At 51.1% G+C, this 16,158-nt stretch overlaps 1 protein-coding gene across 3 annotated transcripts in view; it reads right to left on the minus strand.

Moving 5' to 3' along the window:
* BLTP3A (bridge-like lipid transfer protein family member 3A) overlaps positions 1 to 16,158 on the minus strand; it is a 698,660-nt gene that overhangs the window by 140,383 nt on the left and 542,119 nt on the right. For all 3 annotated transcript variants that reach the window (XM_075335894.1, XM_075335893.1, XM_075335895.1), the window contains exon 18: positions 5,171 to 5,424. In XM_075335894.1, coding sequence (XP_075192009.1) covers positions 5,171 to 5,424 — 254 coding nt within the window. The remainder of the gene's footprint in view (positions 1 to 5,170; positions 5,425 to 16,158) is intronic.

Here is a 16,158-nt window from a genome sequence, read left to right on the forward strand (position 1 = left end):
GGCATGCGGTTCCCCCCAGTTTTCATACCAGCCAGGGTAAAGCCATACGGCTGGAGGCTGGTATTGTCAGGATGGGGAGCGCCATGTTATGGGGAGCCCCCCACCCTAACAATATCAGCCAGCAGCCACCCCGAATTGCCGCATCCATTAGATGCGACAGTCCCGGGACTGTACCCGGCTCATCCCGAATTGCCCTGGTGCGGTGGCAATCGAGGCAATAAGGAGTTAATGGAAGCAGCCCATAGCTGCCACTAAGTCCTAGGTTAATCATGGCAGGCGTCTCCCCGAAATACCTTCCATGATTAACCTGTAAGATAAAGAAAATAAAGACATACACCAAAAAATCCTTTATTTGAAATAAATGACAAAAAAAACACCCTCTTTCACCACTTTATTAAACCCCCAAATACCCCTCTAGGTCTGACGTAATCCACAGAGGTCCCACGACGCTTTCAGCTCTGCTACATCAGAAGCTGACAGAGAGTGGTCACAGATCACGACCGCTCTCTGTGAGCTCCCCGCAGCGACTGAAGTGAGTCACGCTATCAGCGATGACGTCACTCAGGTTACCCGCGGCCACAGATCTCAGCTGGAGAACTCGAGCTGGCCACGAAAAACCTCAGTGACGGCACCGCTGATCGTGCAGATCACTGTCGCTCAGGGGATTTGCGGTCACCGGTGAGTCCTTCACCGGTGACCGAAAATCAGGCCATGACACACAGACAGAGCCGCGGGATGACAATGAAGTCTGGTGAAGTTCATCCGAGTTCATTCTGATCGTGCGGCTTTGTGTGTGTCTGCTGTCAGCGGCCATTCAACTCTGAAACATGGCTCTGTCTGTGTCTGCTGTCAGCGGCCATGTAGCAGAGCTGAATGGCAGATGACATAGCTGCTGAGAATGAAAACGGATCCCATACGGATCACACACGGATTGCAGATGGACTACAATCATGAGAAAAATCACAGAATTGCATTGCTGTTGCATTGCACACTGATCAACACTTGGACAGAGCTCTTGCTACTTTCTAGCATGAGACTCGGTCCGATTTTACACTCGCAAGTGTCATTCTAGCCAAGGAGTGTATATTTGGTGTGCCCTCTAAATAACGTAACACACAGTCAGTAATGTCTAAACTGCTGACAACAAAAGTGAGTACACCTCTGAGTGAAAATGGCCAAATTGTGCCCAAAGTGTCAATATTTTGTGCGGCCACCATTAGTTTCAAGCACTGCCTTAACTCTCTTAGACATGGAGTTCACTAGAGCTTCACATGAGCCATGACATCATGGAGCTGGTGGATGTTAGAGGTCTTGAGCTCCTCCACCTTCCATTTGAGGATACCCCTCAGATGCTCAATAGGGTTTAGGTCTAGCACCTTTACCCTCAGTTTCTTTAGCAAAGCAGTGGTCATCTTGGAGGTGTGTTTGGGGTTGTTATGTAGGAATACTGCCCTGTGGCACAGTTTCCCAAGGGAGAGGATTATGCTCTGCTTCAATATGTCACATTACATGTTGGCATTCATGGTTCCCTCAATGCACTGTAGCTCCCCCAGCCTGCAGCATTCATGCAGCCCCAAACTATGACACTCCCACCACCATGCATGTCCTTAGTCTGCTTGTCTTCAGCTAACGGTTTGCGGCCTTTCTTGTGTATCATTTTTAAAAAAGCTTCCTTCTGTGACGAAAACCATGCGGACCAATTTGATGCAGTGTGCGGATCCATTCTCCTCAGACTCCAATGTTAAAAAAATGGATCCTGCAGAAGTCTGCTTTTTAACAGCGGACAAAAAAGTTGTATTTGCACAATTGTTTTACCAATGGATCTCTGCAAGATCCTTCCTTTCAGATGATTACTAGACATATGAAGTTCACCTTAGCCTTACCCCAGCACATGATACAGCGAGCAGCATCAACTAAGAGAATCGACGCTGCAAGCCGTCCTTCGTGACACTGTCCACACGTCAATATCACTTTGCAGTCACAAACAAAATGTCTCTGCACTGTGATCCTAAACTTCATCCTCCTTTTATCATTTTGTAAACGCAAAGAAGGGGAGAAGAGGAGTGAAACACATGTTAGCAGATTACTGCAGTCATAATGTGAGCTAGCAGTATACTAGGTGTTCATGACAAATTTGAGCAGCTGCCCCCTCCCTAGTGTTTAAGTGTTTAGAAGTGGAAAACATCAAAACCTTTAAAATTAATTTTCACATTTTACGCCATTAAATATTTTCTTAATTCAACCATTAATACGTTACATTTTTTCAATTGTTGCAAATTATTTTTTTTTTGGAGGGGGGGTAGCACCTTCCCTTTAAACAACAATTCTAAAGCAATTTTTCCTGTTCGAACCCTGTGAGGTGGTGTTCCTCTGCTGAATACATTGACTGCTCAGTGTCGGATTTCTGCTTGTAAATGTGGTGTGTCCCTGCACGCTGACGCTATCCAATCAGTGCTGCCAGGCTAAGGCTGGGTTCACACATAGCGACAGCGATAACGACGTCGCTGTTACGTCACCATTTTCTGTGATGTAACAGCGACCTAGTAAGTCGCTGTTATGATCGCTGCTTAGCTGTCAAACACAGCGACGCAGCAGCGATCATAACGTCGCTACATATGCAGAGAGCAGGGAGCCGTGCACACTGCTTAGCGCTGGCTCCCTGCTCTCCTAGCTACAGTACACATCGGGTTAATTAACCCGATGTGTACAGCAGCTACATGTGCAGAGAGCAGCGCACACTGCTTAGCGCTGGCTCCCTGCTCTCCTAGCTACAGTACACATCGGGTTAATTACACGATGTGTACTGCAGCTACATGTGCAGGGAGCCGCGCACACTGCTTAGCGCTGGCTCCCTGCTCTCCTAGCTGCAGTACACATCGGGTTAATTAACCCGATGTGTACTGCAGCTACATGTGCAGGGAGCCGGCACAGGCAGCGTGAGAGTGGCGGAGGCTGGTAACGAAGGTAAATATTTGATGTTTACCCTGGTTACAGCTTACCACAGGCTGCCAGATGCCGGCTCCTGCTCTCTGCTCGCTTCATTTCGTCGCTCTCTCGCTGTCACACACAGCGATCTGTGCATCACAGCGGGAGAGCAACAATAAAAATACGAACCAGGGCTGTGTGTAACAAGCAGCGATCTCACAGCAGGAGCCAGATCACTGCTCAGTGTCACACACAGCGAGATCGCTAATGAGGTCACTGTTGCGTCACCAAAACTGTGACGTAGCAGCGATTTCGGTAGCGATCTCGCTATGTGTGAAGCACCCCTTAGACTGTGTATACACAAAGATAACAGTTTATTCATACACTTCCAGGAAGAATAAAAGGGGAACTGGAAAGCACAGAAACTATGATTCTCAAAAAATTTTATTTCATGTGTAAAAAAGTTTTCTTAAAAAGACATATTAGGAGAGCTGTTAAAAACATAATTATATAATTTTACGCCTCTTTAGTTTCTACAAGGAACCAAACATCTATTGATGCAACTTCCTTTATATTCTTCATTAATGTACAATCAGGAGGTTCTGACAGCTTGGAGCATTACCACCAGGTCTCCAGATGGTGATTTGTGTAAGTAGCCCCACAAAAAAAGAGCAGATCTGAATAGGGGTACTAATGATGGCGAGTGTGCTTGCCACTGCACGGTACTGGATAGATCATCGGGGTGCTCGGCAGAGTATGGCAGGTACTCGGATGTGTCATTTGTGAAAAATCGAACACAAGGCATAGGCTTGTTTCACTGAATGATGCGAGCTGGCACCCCAGTGAGAGCCAATTGCAGTCTCTGAATGGCTCTTACTGGGGGTAAAAAAATAGTTTTCGGATGTAGTGTGTCAAGAAAACAAACAAAAAACAAACAAACACTAACAAATGAAACTTTGCCCTCCCCTGGAAATGGTCTGTTTATGGGTTGCTGTATGTTGGCAGAGAGCTGACCTGCCCAATCACTGACTCCCATTATACTCGAGTCGAGCCTGTCCAAAAGTCCAACCTGCTCAACTATAGTAGAGAGCACCCAAGCATCGCAGTGTACACGCATTATTTCCAGAACTGAGCACCGAGCATTGAACTGCTCACCCATCACTTTTGAAACAAGGAGCACTAAGAGTCTTTACATTTGCTATAAAAAGATACCCACACAAGCAAAAATTAGAAATATATTAAATATTTATTAGACTGCTGAAGGGTATAACAGTGATTGAATACATATAATAATAGAAAAACCAGAAGGGAGCTGTGCTGGAGGGAAAAGAGAAACCCCACATGTCCCAGAAACTAGAAAGGGAGTTTGTTCCCCAAATCTAGAAGTGATCATAAAGATTAACGGCAAGTGCCGATGGTGAGAGGCAGCTGCATCAATGGTTTAAACCTCACATGTAGTGATTAAACTACCGTGTGTAGTTTAATAAAGGCAGCGCTACTCCCCAGAATAGATCACAAAGAAACCGGGATAAAACACGTGGGGACGCCGGTCACTTGCTGTTAATCTTTATGATCACTTCTAGATTTGGGGAACAAACTCCCTTTCTAGTTTCTGGGACATGTGGGGTTTCTCTTTTCCCTCCAGCACAGCTCCCTTCTGGTTTTTCTATTATTAGGTATATGTATTCAATCACTGTTATACCCTTCAGCATTCTAATAAATATTTAATATATTTCTAATTTTTGCTTGTGTGGGTATCTTTTTATAGCAAATGTAAAGACTCTTAGTGCTCCTTGTTTCAATATGATGTATGAGTTGTTGCTCCTGTGATCATGCGATCTCAAATTGATCCCTTTGTGTGTCTAATCACCCATCACTAGTAGGAACTCCTGGACCTTGATAAACTGCATTGGTGTGATTTCTGTGGAAAAGCTTTGGCTGTGATTATACCGGTAATGGGGGCTCTGGGTGTCACCACTGTGAGGGGTATCTGGATTTGGCTTGCGACTCTCTCAGACCTGAATGTGGCTCTCTCAAGGTCAGAAAGGTTGAGGACCTCTGCGTTAAAGCATATAGGAAGCACACCTTTGTCAGCATATGCTTACCTTTATTGGCTTTTTACACATATATATCTTTTGGTAAATTCTGAGGGCTATACATCGGATCATTTTTACACAAGCAAGTGTTATATAAGCCTTGCAATCAATATTTTACTTCAAACTGGACCTTAAGTAGAGATACTCACACTTAGTAAAATCTTGCAGTTGGTAAGTTGAATAATCATGGGCAGTATTTCAGGTTTCTGTTCATCCTCTAGGAAAGGTCCTATGTGAGTCAAAGCAGAAATGGGAATTTCCGAGATAAAATCTTCAATGTGTACTTGTAAAAAGCCATTTTGTACAGCAAGTGGAGAGAGGTAGGCTGCGGCAGGACCATGATCGAATTTCAAGATCATGCGTGGACAAGTCGTTGTTGTGGTGGAAGTACTTGCTAAGAGACCTAAGAAAATGTAAAAACAAGCAGATTTCAGAAACAATAAGTGTCCAACACCATTGATATAACCTCTGAATATCTATATTTTATGAAGACAAATACTTCAGTGTAGCTGAACGGTGTTGTACAGTAGCAACATTAACTTTTGGTATGGTCCCTGTACTTTGTGCAATTGGGTGTTATGGCGCTGAACATGGATACATTTTATAACGAACCCTGCACATAGTAAAGACTACTAGTTAGGTTAATTTATTTATTGGAATGGACTAATAATCCCTTTGGCACTGAACGATTTTTAGTTTTTGCACTCCTTTTCCTCTCGCCTTTTTTCAAGAGCCAGAACTTTTTATTGGTCTTCAAACATAGCTATATGAAAGCTTTTTTGCGGGACAAGTTGTAGTTTTGAATATCACGATTCACTTAAAGCGAATCTGTCAGTTTGATCAACCTAAGATATCTATATGGCCATTCAGCTCATAGATAGTTGAACAAAACAATACCTTTATATCATTGATCCGATGTCTTGTTCTAGAGAAATCCATATTTTTGTTTAACTCATTTACATATTAAGGAGTTATTCGCTACTTTGACAACCCCATCTCGATCAGCACATTTGCTTTAGTTAAAATAGCACTTTGGCCGGTTTCAGACATCCCTGTTTCAGCATCGTGGGGACAGGTGAGTATTCAGTAAGCAGTGGGTGTGCAATGACGTCCAGGTGGTCATTGGGGTTCCCAATGAACTGTGAAGAACCCGTGACCGTGGTGACATCCGCTGTAGCGCGGGTGTCACGGGAGTGTCATCAGGATGTTATCAGAGTTCATTGGGAACCCCAATGACCTTCTGGACGTCACTGCACAAACACTGATTGCTGAATACTCACCTGTCCCCGCGATGCTGTCCTCGGCGGTGATGAACCCAGCGCTGACCTCGCGATGCTCTGGCTTCCAGCTCATCAGTGCAATGAATAATTAATGAGTACAATGAGCGGGGGTCAGAAGCGGGAGACAGCAGAGCTGAAGAAAACAGCGCTGGATACAGGTGAATATAGAAAATCTTTTTATTTCAAAGACCCGTTTTTTTCTCCGGTATGTGTCACACGTATGCAAACTCAGATGACACGTACGACCATACCGATGTGTGTGGCTTGTACCTGATTAAACACTGACGTCTGAAGGGACCTTATACTCATCTCCAGTGATGAAGCCATTCCAGTGTTGTCGGCACTCGCTCTCCCAGGGCTTACATAACATTGTTCCATCACAGGAGCCCTCCACTTAATCAGTGCTGGCTTTTTTCTTCCCACCTTTGGAAGTATTGAAAATCAAGAGGAGGCCAGAGCTGTAGCTGGCTGCTCACTTCTCTTGATAATTGATTAATCCGAAGACAGGTAGAGAAAAGCCAGAAATGATTGGGAGAAGGACTCCAGTGACTTAATATCACGTGCCCCCCCCCCCCGAGATAGCAAGTGCCGACACCACTGGAAGGCTCTGGCACTGGAGGGGAATATGAGCATTGTTATAGTAGGGGCAACATGCTGATTGAGAAGGAGTTGTCAGAATAGTGGACAGCCACTTATAAATCTACTAGAAGGTGGCCCGATTCTACGCATCGGGTATTCTAGAATTTACGTATTGTGTAGTTAATGTATGATTTTTGTTATATATATATATATATATATATATATATATAGATGTTGTTGTGTGTAGTTACCAAGTGTTTGTGTAGGGGCTGTACATGTTCTGGGTGTTGTCTGGGTGTAGCGGGGGGTGGAAGCGGTGTTGTTTGTGTGTTGCGTTGTGTGTCGTTATTTGTGGAGCGCTGTGTGTCTGAATCGTTGTGTGTATGTGTGTTGCGCGGTTTGTGTATGTGTGTGTGTGTTTTGGGGGGAGGTATGTTTTGTGCAATGTGTGTGTTGTGCGGTATGTGCGTATATTTGTGTGTGCCGCGGTGTTTGTGTGTTGGGTATTGTGTGTCTGCGGCGTTGTCTGTGTGTGTGGGTGTCTGTGTAGGGCGGTGTTTGTGGTTCCCAGTGTGTGTGTGGTGTGTTGTGCAGTGCGTGTGTGTGTGGTGTGTTGTGCAGTGCGTGTGTGTGTGTGTTTTGGGGGGAGGTGTGCACCCCCCATCGTGGTCCACCCCCCATCGTGCTCCATCCCCCATGCTGCGCACCCCCCATCGTGCTCCATCCCCCATGCTGCGAACCCCCCATCGTGCTCCATCCCCACTCCCCATTGTGCTCCATCCTCCATGCTGCGCATTCCCCATCGTGCTCCATCCCCCATGCTGTGCATTCCCCATCGTGCTCCATCCCCCATGCTGCGCATTCCCCATCGTGCTCCATCCCCCATGCTGCGCACTCCCCATCGTGCTCCATCGTGTGAGTGTGCGTGTGAGTGTGCGTGTGAGTGTGCGAGTGAGTCTGAGTGTGAGTGTGCATGTGAGTCTGAGTGTGAGTGTGCGTGTGAGTCTGATAGTGAGTCTGAGTGTGAGTCTGAGTCTGCGTGTGAGTGTGAGTCTGAGTGTGCGTGTGAGTGTGCGTGTGAGTCTGAGTATGCGTGTGAGTGTGCGTGTGAGTCTGAGTGAGTGCGTGTGCGTGTGAGTGTGCGTGTGAGAGTGCGTGTGAGTCTGAGTCTGAGTGTGCGTGTGAGTCTGAGTGTGCGTGTGAGTGTACGTGTGAGTGTGCGTGTGAGTCTGAGTATGCATGTGAGTGTGAGTCTGAGTGTGAGTGTGCGTGTGAGTGTGCGTGTGAGTCTGAGTCTGAGTGTGCGTGTGAGTCTGAGTGTGAGTGTGCGTGTGAGTCTGAGTGCTGTGCATTCCCCATCGTGCTCCATCCCCCATGCTGCGCATTCCCCATCGTGCTCCATCCCCCATGCTGCGCACTCCCCATCGTGCTCCATCGTGTGAGTGTGCGTGTGAGTGTGAGTGTGAGTGTGCGTGTGCGTGTGAGTGTGCGTGTGAGTCTGAGTGTGCGTGTGAGTGTGAGTGTGCGTGTAAGTGTGAGTCTGAGTCTGAGTGTGAGTCTGAGTGTGCGTGTGAGAGTGCGTGTGAGTCTGAGTGTGAGTGTGCATGTGAGTGTGCATGTGAGTGCGAGTCTGAGTCTGAGTGTTAGTGTGAGTGTGAGTCTGAGTGTGAGTCTGAGTCTGAGTGTGTGTGTGAGTCTGAGTGTGAGTCTGAGTCTGCGTGTGAGTGTGAGTGTGCGTGTGAATCTGAGTGTGAGTCTGAGTCTGCGTGTGAGTGTGCGTGTGAGTGTGCGTGTGAATCTGACTGTGAGTCTGAGTCTGCGTGTGAGTGTGCGTGTGAGTGTGCGTGTGAGTCTGAGTGTGAGTCTGAGTGTGAGTCTGAGTGTGAGTCTGAGTGTGAGTCTGAGTCTGAGTGTGAGTCTGAGTCTGAGTGTGAGTCTGAGTGTGTGTGTGAGTCTGAGTGTGTGTGTGAGTGTGAGTGTGTGAGTCTGAGTGTGAGTCTGCGTGTGAGTGTGAGTCTGAGTGTGAGTCTGAGTGTGAGTCTGAGTGTGAGTCTGAGTGTGAGTCTGAGTCTGAGTCTGAGTCTGAGTCTGAGTCTGAGTCTGAGTCTGAGTCTGAGTCTGAGTCTGAGTCTGCGTGTGCGTGTGCGTGTGCGTGTGAGTGTGAGTCTGAGTCTGAGTCTGAGTCTGAGTCTGCGTGTGCGTGTGCGTGTGAGTGTGAGTGTGAGTGTGCGTGTGAGTGTGCGTGTGAGTCTGAGTGTGAGTGTGCGTCTGAGTGTGAGTCTGAGTCTGAGTCTGAGTCTGCGTGTGCGTGTGAGTCTGAGTCTGAGTGTGCGTGTGAGTCTAAGTCTGCGTGTGCGTGTGAGTCTGAGTCTGAGTGTGAGTGTGAGTCTGAGTGTGTGAGTGTGAGTGTGAGTGTGTGTGTGAGTCTGAGTGTGAGTCTGAGCCTGCGTGTGCGTGTGAGTCTGAGTGTGAGTGTGCGTGTGAGTCTGAGTCTGCGTGTGAGTGTGCGTGTGAGTGTGAGTGTGTGTGTGAGTCTGAGTGTAAGTCTGAGTGTGAGTGTGAGTCTGAGTGTGCGTGTGAGTGTGCGTGTGAGTGTGAGTGTGCGTGTGAGTGTGAGTCTGAGTGTGAGTCTGAGTGTGAGTCTGAGTGTGAGTCTGAGTCTGCGTGTGAGTGTGAGTGTGCATGTGAGTCTGAGTGTGAGTGTGAGTCTGAGTGTGAGTCTGAGTGTGCGTGTGCGTGTGCGTGTGAGTGTGCGTGTGAGTGTGCGTGTGAGTCTGAGTGTGCGTGTGAGTCTGAGTGTGCGTGTGCGTGTGAGTCTGAGTGTGAGTGTGAGTGTGCGTGTGAGTCTGAGTGTGAGTCTGAGTGTGAGTCTGAGTGTGAGTCTGAGTGTGAGTCTGAGTCTGCGTGTGCGTGTGAGTCTGAGTGTGCGTGTGAGTGTGCGTGTGAGTGTGCGTGTGAGTGTGCGTGTGAGTCTGAGTGTGAGTCTGAGTGTGAGTCTGCGTGTGCGTGTGAGTCTGCGTGTGCGTGTGAGTCTGAGTCTGAGTGTGCGTGTGAGTCTGAGTGTGAGTCTGAGTGTGAGTCTGCGTGTGCGTGTGAGTCTGCGTGTGCGTGTGAGTCTGAGTGTGCGTGTGCGTGTGAGTCTGAGTGTGCGTGTGAGTCTGAGTGTGCGTGTGAGTGAGTCTGAGTGTGAGTCTGAGTCTGAGTCTGAGTCTGCGTGTGAGTGTGCGTGTGAGTCTGAGTGTGAGTGTGCGTGTGTGTGTGAGTCTGAGTGTGTGTGAGTCTGAGTCTGAGTCTGAGTCTGCGTGTGAGTGTGCGTGTGAGTCTGAGTGTGAGTGTGCGTGTGTGTGTGAGTCTGAGTGTGTGTGAGTCTGAGTGTGAGTGTGAGTCTGAGTGTGCGTGTGAGTGTGCGTGTGAGTCTGAGTGTGCGTGTGAGTGTGCGTGTGAGTGTGCATGTGAGTGTGAGTCTCAGTGTGAGTCTGAGTGTGAGTCTGAGTCTGAGTGTGCGTGTGTGAGTCTGAGTGTGCATGTGAGTCTGAGTGTGCGTGTGAGTCTGAGTCTGCGTGTGAGTGTGAGTGTGCATGTGAGTCTGAGTGTGAGTGTGTGTGTGAGTCTGAGTCTGAGTCTGAGTGTGAGTGTGCGTGTGAGTGTGCGTGTGCGTGTGAGTGTGCGTGTGAGTCTGAGTGTGAGTCTGAGTGTGAGTGAGTGTGAGTGTGCGTGTGAGTCTGAGTGTGAGTGAGTGTGAGTGTGCGTGTGCGTGTGCGTGTGCGTGTGAGTGTGCGTGTGAGTGTGCGTGTGAGTCTGAGTGTGCGTGTGCGTGTGAGTGTGCGTGTGAGTGTGAGTGTGCGTGTGAGTCTGAGTGTGAGTCTGAGTGTGAGTGAGTGTGAGTGTGCGTGTGCGTGTGAGTGTGCGTGTGCGTGTGAGTGTGCGTGTGAGTGTGCGTGTGAGTCTGAGTGTGAGTGTGAGTGTGCGTGTGAGTGTGCGTGTGAGTCTGAGTGTGAGTCTGAGTGTGAGTGTGCGTGTGAGTGTGAGTGTGCGTGAGTGTGAGTCTGAGTGTGTGTGTGCGTGTGAGTCTGAGTGTGAGTGTGCGTGTGAGTCTGAGTCTGAGTGTGAGTCTGCGTGTGAGTGTGCGTGTGAGTCTGAGTGTGAGTGTGCGTGTGAGTGTGCATCTGAGTGTGAGTGTGAGTCTGAGTGTGAGTCTGCGTGTGAGTGTGCGTGTGCGTGTGAGTGTGCGTGTGAGTGTGAATGTGCGTGTGAGTGTGAGTGTGAGTGTGCGTGTGAATCTGAGTGTGAGTCTGAGTCTGAGTCTGCGTGTGAGTGTGAGTGTGCGTGTGAGTGTGCATGTGAGTCTGAGTGTGCGTGTGAGTGAGTGTGAGTCTGAGTGTGAGTCTGAGTGTGAGTGTGCGTGTGAGTGTGCGTGTGAGTCTGAGTGTGCGTGTGAGTCTGAGTGTGCGTGTGAGTCTGAGTGTGCGTGTGAGTCTGAGTGTGCGTGTGAGTCTGAGTGTGCGTGTGAGTGTGCGTGTGAGTCTGAGTGTGAGTGTGCGTGTGAGTCTCAGTGTGAGTGTGCGTGTGAGTGTGCGTGTGAGTGTGCGTGTGAGTCTGAGTGTGAGTCTGAGTGTGAGTCTGAGTGTGAGTGTGCGTGTGAGTGTGCGTGTGAGTCTGAGTGTGAGTCTGAGTGTGAGTCTGAGTGTGCGTGTGAGTCTGAGTGTGAGTCTGAGTGTGCGTGTGAGTCTGAGTGTGCGTGTGCGTGTGAGTCTGAGTGTGAGTGTGCGTGTGAGTGTGCGTGTGCGTGTGAGTGTGAGTGTGCGTGTGAGTGTGAGTGTGAGTCTGAGTGTGAGTCTGAGTGTGAGTCTGAGTGTGAGTCTGAGTGTGCGTGTGAGTCTGAGTCTGCATGTGAGTGTGCGTGTGAGTGTGAGTGTTCGTGTGAGTGTGCGTGTGAATGTGCGTGTGAGTGTGCGTGTGAGTGTGCGTGTGAATCTGAGTGTGAGTCTGAGTCTGCGTGTGAGTGTGCGTGTGAGTGTGAGTGTGCGTGTGAGTCTGAGTGAGCGTGCGTGTGAGTCTGAGTGTGCGTGTGAGTCTGAGTGTGCGTGTGAGTGTGCGTGTGAGTCTGAGTGTGCTTGTGAGTCTGAGTGTGAGTCTGAGTGTGCGTGTGAGTCTGAGTCTGAGTGTGAGTGTGCGTGTGAGTGTGCGTGTGAGTCTGAGTGTGAGTGTGCGTGTGCGTGTGCGTGTGCGTGTGAGTGTGAGTGTGAGTGAGTGTGAGTCTGAGTGTGAGTCTGAGTGTGAGTCTGAGTGTGAGTCTGAGTGTGCGTGTGAGTCTGAGTGTGAGTCTGAGTCTGCGTGTGAGTGTGCGTGTGAGTGTTCGTGTGAGTGTGTGTGTGAGTGTGCGTGTGAGTGTGCGTGTGAGTGTGCGTGTGAGTGTGCGTGTGAGTGTGCGTGTGAATCTGAGTGTGAGTCTGAGTCTGCGTGTGAGTGTGCGTGTGAGTGTGAGTGTGCGTGTGAGTGTGAGTGTGCGTGTGAGTCTGAGTGTGAGTGTGCGTGTGAGTGTGCGTGTAAGTCTGAGTGTGAGTGTGCGTGTGAGTCTGAGTGTGCGTGTGAGTCTGAGTGTGCGTGTGAGTGTGCGTGTGAGTGTGAGTGTGCGTGTGAGTCTGAGTGAGCGTGCGTGTGAGTCTGAGTGTGCGTGTGAGTGAGTGTGAGTCTGAGTGTGAGTGTGCGTGTGCGTGTGAGTCTGAGTGTGCGTGTGAGTGAGTGTGAGTCTGAGTGTGAGTGTGCGTGTGCGTGTGAGTCTGAGTGTGCTTGTGAGTCTGAGTGTGAGTGTGCGTGTGAGTCTGAGTCTGAGTGTGAGTGTGCGTGTGAGTCTGAGTGTGAGTGTGCGTGTGAGTGTGCGTGTAAGTCTGAGTGTGAGTGTGCGTGTGAGTCTGAGTGTGCGTGTGAGTCTGAGTGTGAGTTTGAGTGTGAGTCTGAGTGTGAGTGAGTGTAAGTCTGAGTGTGAGTGTGAGTCTGAGTGTGAGTCTGAGTGTGCGTGTGAGTGTGCGTGTGAGTGTGCGTGTGAGTCTGAGTGTGAGTGTGCGTGTGAGTGTACGTGTGAGTCTGAGTGTGAGTGTGAGTCTGAGTGTGCATGTGAGTCTGAGTGTAAGTCTGAGTGTGCGTGTGAGTGTGCGTGTGAGTGTGCGTGTGAGTGTGCATGTGAGTGTGCATGTGAGTGTGCATGTGAGTGTGCATGTGAGTCTGAGTGTGAGTGTGCATGTGAGTGTGCATGTGAGTCTGAGTGTGAGTGGCGGCCAATCCGTGCGGGGGGGGGCGGACCCGAGGCGAGGCAAGCGGCCAATCCGTGCGGGGGGAGGAGCCGAGGCGAGGCGAGCGGCCAATCCGTGCGGGGGGGCGGGGCCATGGCGAGCCCAGCGGCCAATCAGCTTTGTGTCACCGTAAGGACACAATTTTGGAGCATGACAGACAGACAGACAGACAGAAAGAATAAGGCAATTATATATATACTAGAAGGTGGCCCGATTCTACGCATCGGGTATTCTAGAATTTACGTATTGTGTAGTTAATGTATGATTTTTGTTATATATATCTATATATATATATAGATGTTGTTGTGTGTAGTTACCAAGTGTTTGTGTAGGGGCTGTACATGTTCTGGGTGTTGTCTGGGTGTGGCGAGGGGTGAGAGCGGTGTTGTGTGTGTGTTGCGTGTGTTGCGTTGTTTGTGGAGCGCTGTGTGTCTGTAGCGTTGTGTGTGTATGTGTTGCGCGGTTTGTGTGGGTGTGGTGTGTTTTGGGGGGAGGTATGTTTTGTGCAATGTGTGTGTTGCATGATATGTGCGTATATTTATGTATGCCGCGGTGTTTGTGTGTTGGGTGTTGTGTGTGTGCAGCGTTGTCTGTGTGTGTCTGTGTAGGGCGGTGTTTGTGGTTCCCAGTGTGTGTGTGGTGTGTTGTGTGTGTTGGGGGAGGTGTGCACCTCCCATCGTGCTCCATCCGCTATGCTGCGCACCCCCCATCGTGCTCCATCCGCCATGCTGCACACTCCCAAACGTGCTCCATCCGCCATGCTGCGCACTCCCAAACGTGCTCCATCCGCCATGCTGCGCACTCCCAAACGTGCTCCATCCGCCATGCTGCGCACTCCCAAACGTGCTCCATCCGCCATGCTGCGCACTCCCAAACATGCTCCATCCCCCATGCTGCGCACTCCCAAACGTGGTCCATCCGCCATGCTGCGCACTCCCAAACGTGCTCCATCCCCCATGCTGCGCACTCCTCATCGTGCTCCATCCCCCATGCTGCGCACCCCCATCGTGCACCATCCCCCATGCTGCACCAGCATCAGCCTCTCTGCCCCCAGCATCAGCCTCTCTCCTCCCAGCATCAGCCTCTCTCCTCCCAGCATCAGCCTCTCTCCTCCCAGCATCAGCCTCCCTCTCCCAGCCTTCCCCAGGATCAGCCTCTCTCCTCCCAGCCTCCGTCCTCTCAGCCTTCCCCAGCATCAGCTTTCCCCTCCCAGCCTCCCTCAGCATCAGCCTTCCCCAGCATCAGCCTCTCTCCTCCCAGCCTCAGCCTCTCTCCTTCCAGCCTCCCCCAGCATCAGCCTCTCTCCTTCCAGCCTCCCTCAGCATCAGCCTCCCCTTCCCAGCCTTCCCCAGGATCAGCCTCTCTCCTCCCAGCCTCCTTCCTCCCAGCCTCCCCCTCCCAGCCTCCCTCAGCATCAGCCTTCCCCTCCCAGTCTCCCCCAGCATCAGCCTCCCCCAGCATCAGCCTCCCCCAGCATCAGCCTCCCCAAGCATCAGCCTCCCTCGTCCCAGCCTCCCCCAGCATCAGCCTCCCCCAGCATCAGCCTCCCCCTCCAAGCCTCCCCCAGCATCAGCCTCTCTCCTCCCAGCATCAGCCTCTCTCATCCCAGCATCAGCCTCTCTCCTCCCAGCATCAGCCTCTCCTCTCTGTCCCCAGCATCAGCCTCTCTCCTCCCAGCCTTCCCCAGCATCAGCCTCTCTCCTCCCAGCCTCCCCCAGCATCAGCCTCTCTTCTTCCAGCCTCCCCCAGCATCAGCCTCTCTCCTTCCAGCCTCCCCCAGCATCAGCCTCCCTCTCCCAGCCTTCCCCAGGATCAGCCTCTCTCTTCCCAGCCTCCGTCCTCCCAGCCTTCCCCAGCATCAGCTTTCCCCTCCCAGCCTCCCTCAGCATCAGCCTTCCCCAGCATCAGCCTCTCTCCTCCCAGCCTCAGCCTCTCTCCTTCCAGCCTCCCGCAGCATCAGCCTCTCTCCTTCCAGCCTCCCTCAGCATCAGCCTCCCCTTCCCAGCCTTCCTTAGGATCAGCCTCTCTCCTCCAAGCCTCTTTCCTCCCAGCCTCCCCCTCCCAGCCTCCTTCAGCATCAGCCTTTCCCTCCCAGTCTCCCCCAGCATCAGCCTCCCCCTCCCAGCCTTCCCCAAGATCAGCCTCTCTGCTCCCAGCCTCCTCCAGCACGCCGTGCTCCTCTGCCGACACTCACACACCTGATCGCATACACTCACACACACCCGATCGCATACACTCACACACACCCGATCGCATACACTCACACACACCCGATCGCATACACTCACACACACCCGATCGCATACACTCACACACACCCGATCGCATACACTCACACACACCCGATCGCATACACTCACACACACCCGATCGCATACACTCACACACACAGACACTGACGATATCGCACATACGCGCTCACACTCACAACATCCGGAGATACCACATGCTTCTGGCCATGTGATCCTCCGTCAGGTCCTGGAAGGTCACAACAGCACAGTATCGAGGCCGAGAAGCAAGCGATATCGCCGGATGCTGTGAGTGTGTGGATGCGATGTGATGTGTGTGAGGTGTGTGTGAGGTGTGTGTGGGAGTGAGTGTGATCTGATGTGTGTGTATGTGTGTGTGTGTGCGTGTGGATCTTCCGCCGCTGCAGGACCTTGATGCGCTTGTAACCATGCTAGCATGGTTACCAACGTATCCACACCACTCCCGTGCGAGCGAGGGGGGGGGGGGAGTACAGTACTCACCTCCGTGACAGCCGTGTCAGTTCGGGGAATGCGCGGGGGGGGGGGGGGGGGGGTGGGGGGGGGAGTACAGTACTCACCTCCGTGACAGCCGTGTCAGTTCGGGGAATGCGCGGGGGGGGGGGGGGAGTACAGTACTCACCTCCGTGACAGCCGTGTCAGTTCGGGGAATGCGCGGGGGGGAGGGGGGCGGGGCCAAAGCTAGCGTGCATTTTGTGAGGGGGGCGGGGCGTGGCGTGGC

Source organism: Anomaloglossus baeobatrachus, chromosome 2 (assembly GCF_048569485.1).
Source record: "Anomaloglossus baeobatrachus isolate aAnoBae1 chromosome 2, aAnoBae1.hap1, whole genome shotgun sequence".
Classification (NCBI taxonomy): Eukaryota; Metazoa; Chordata; class Amphibia; order Anura; family Aromobatidae; genus Anomaloglossus; species Anomaloglossus baeobatrachus.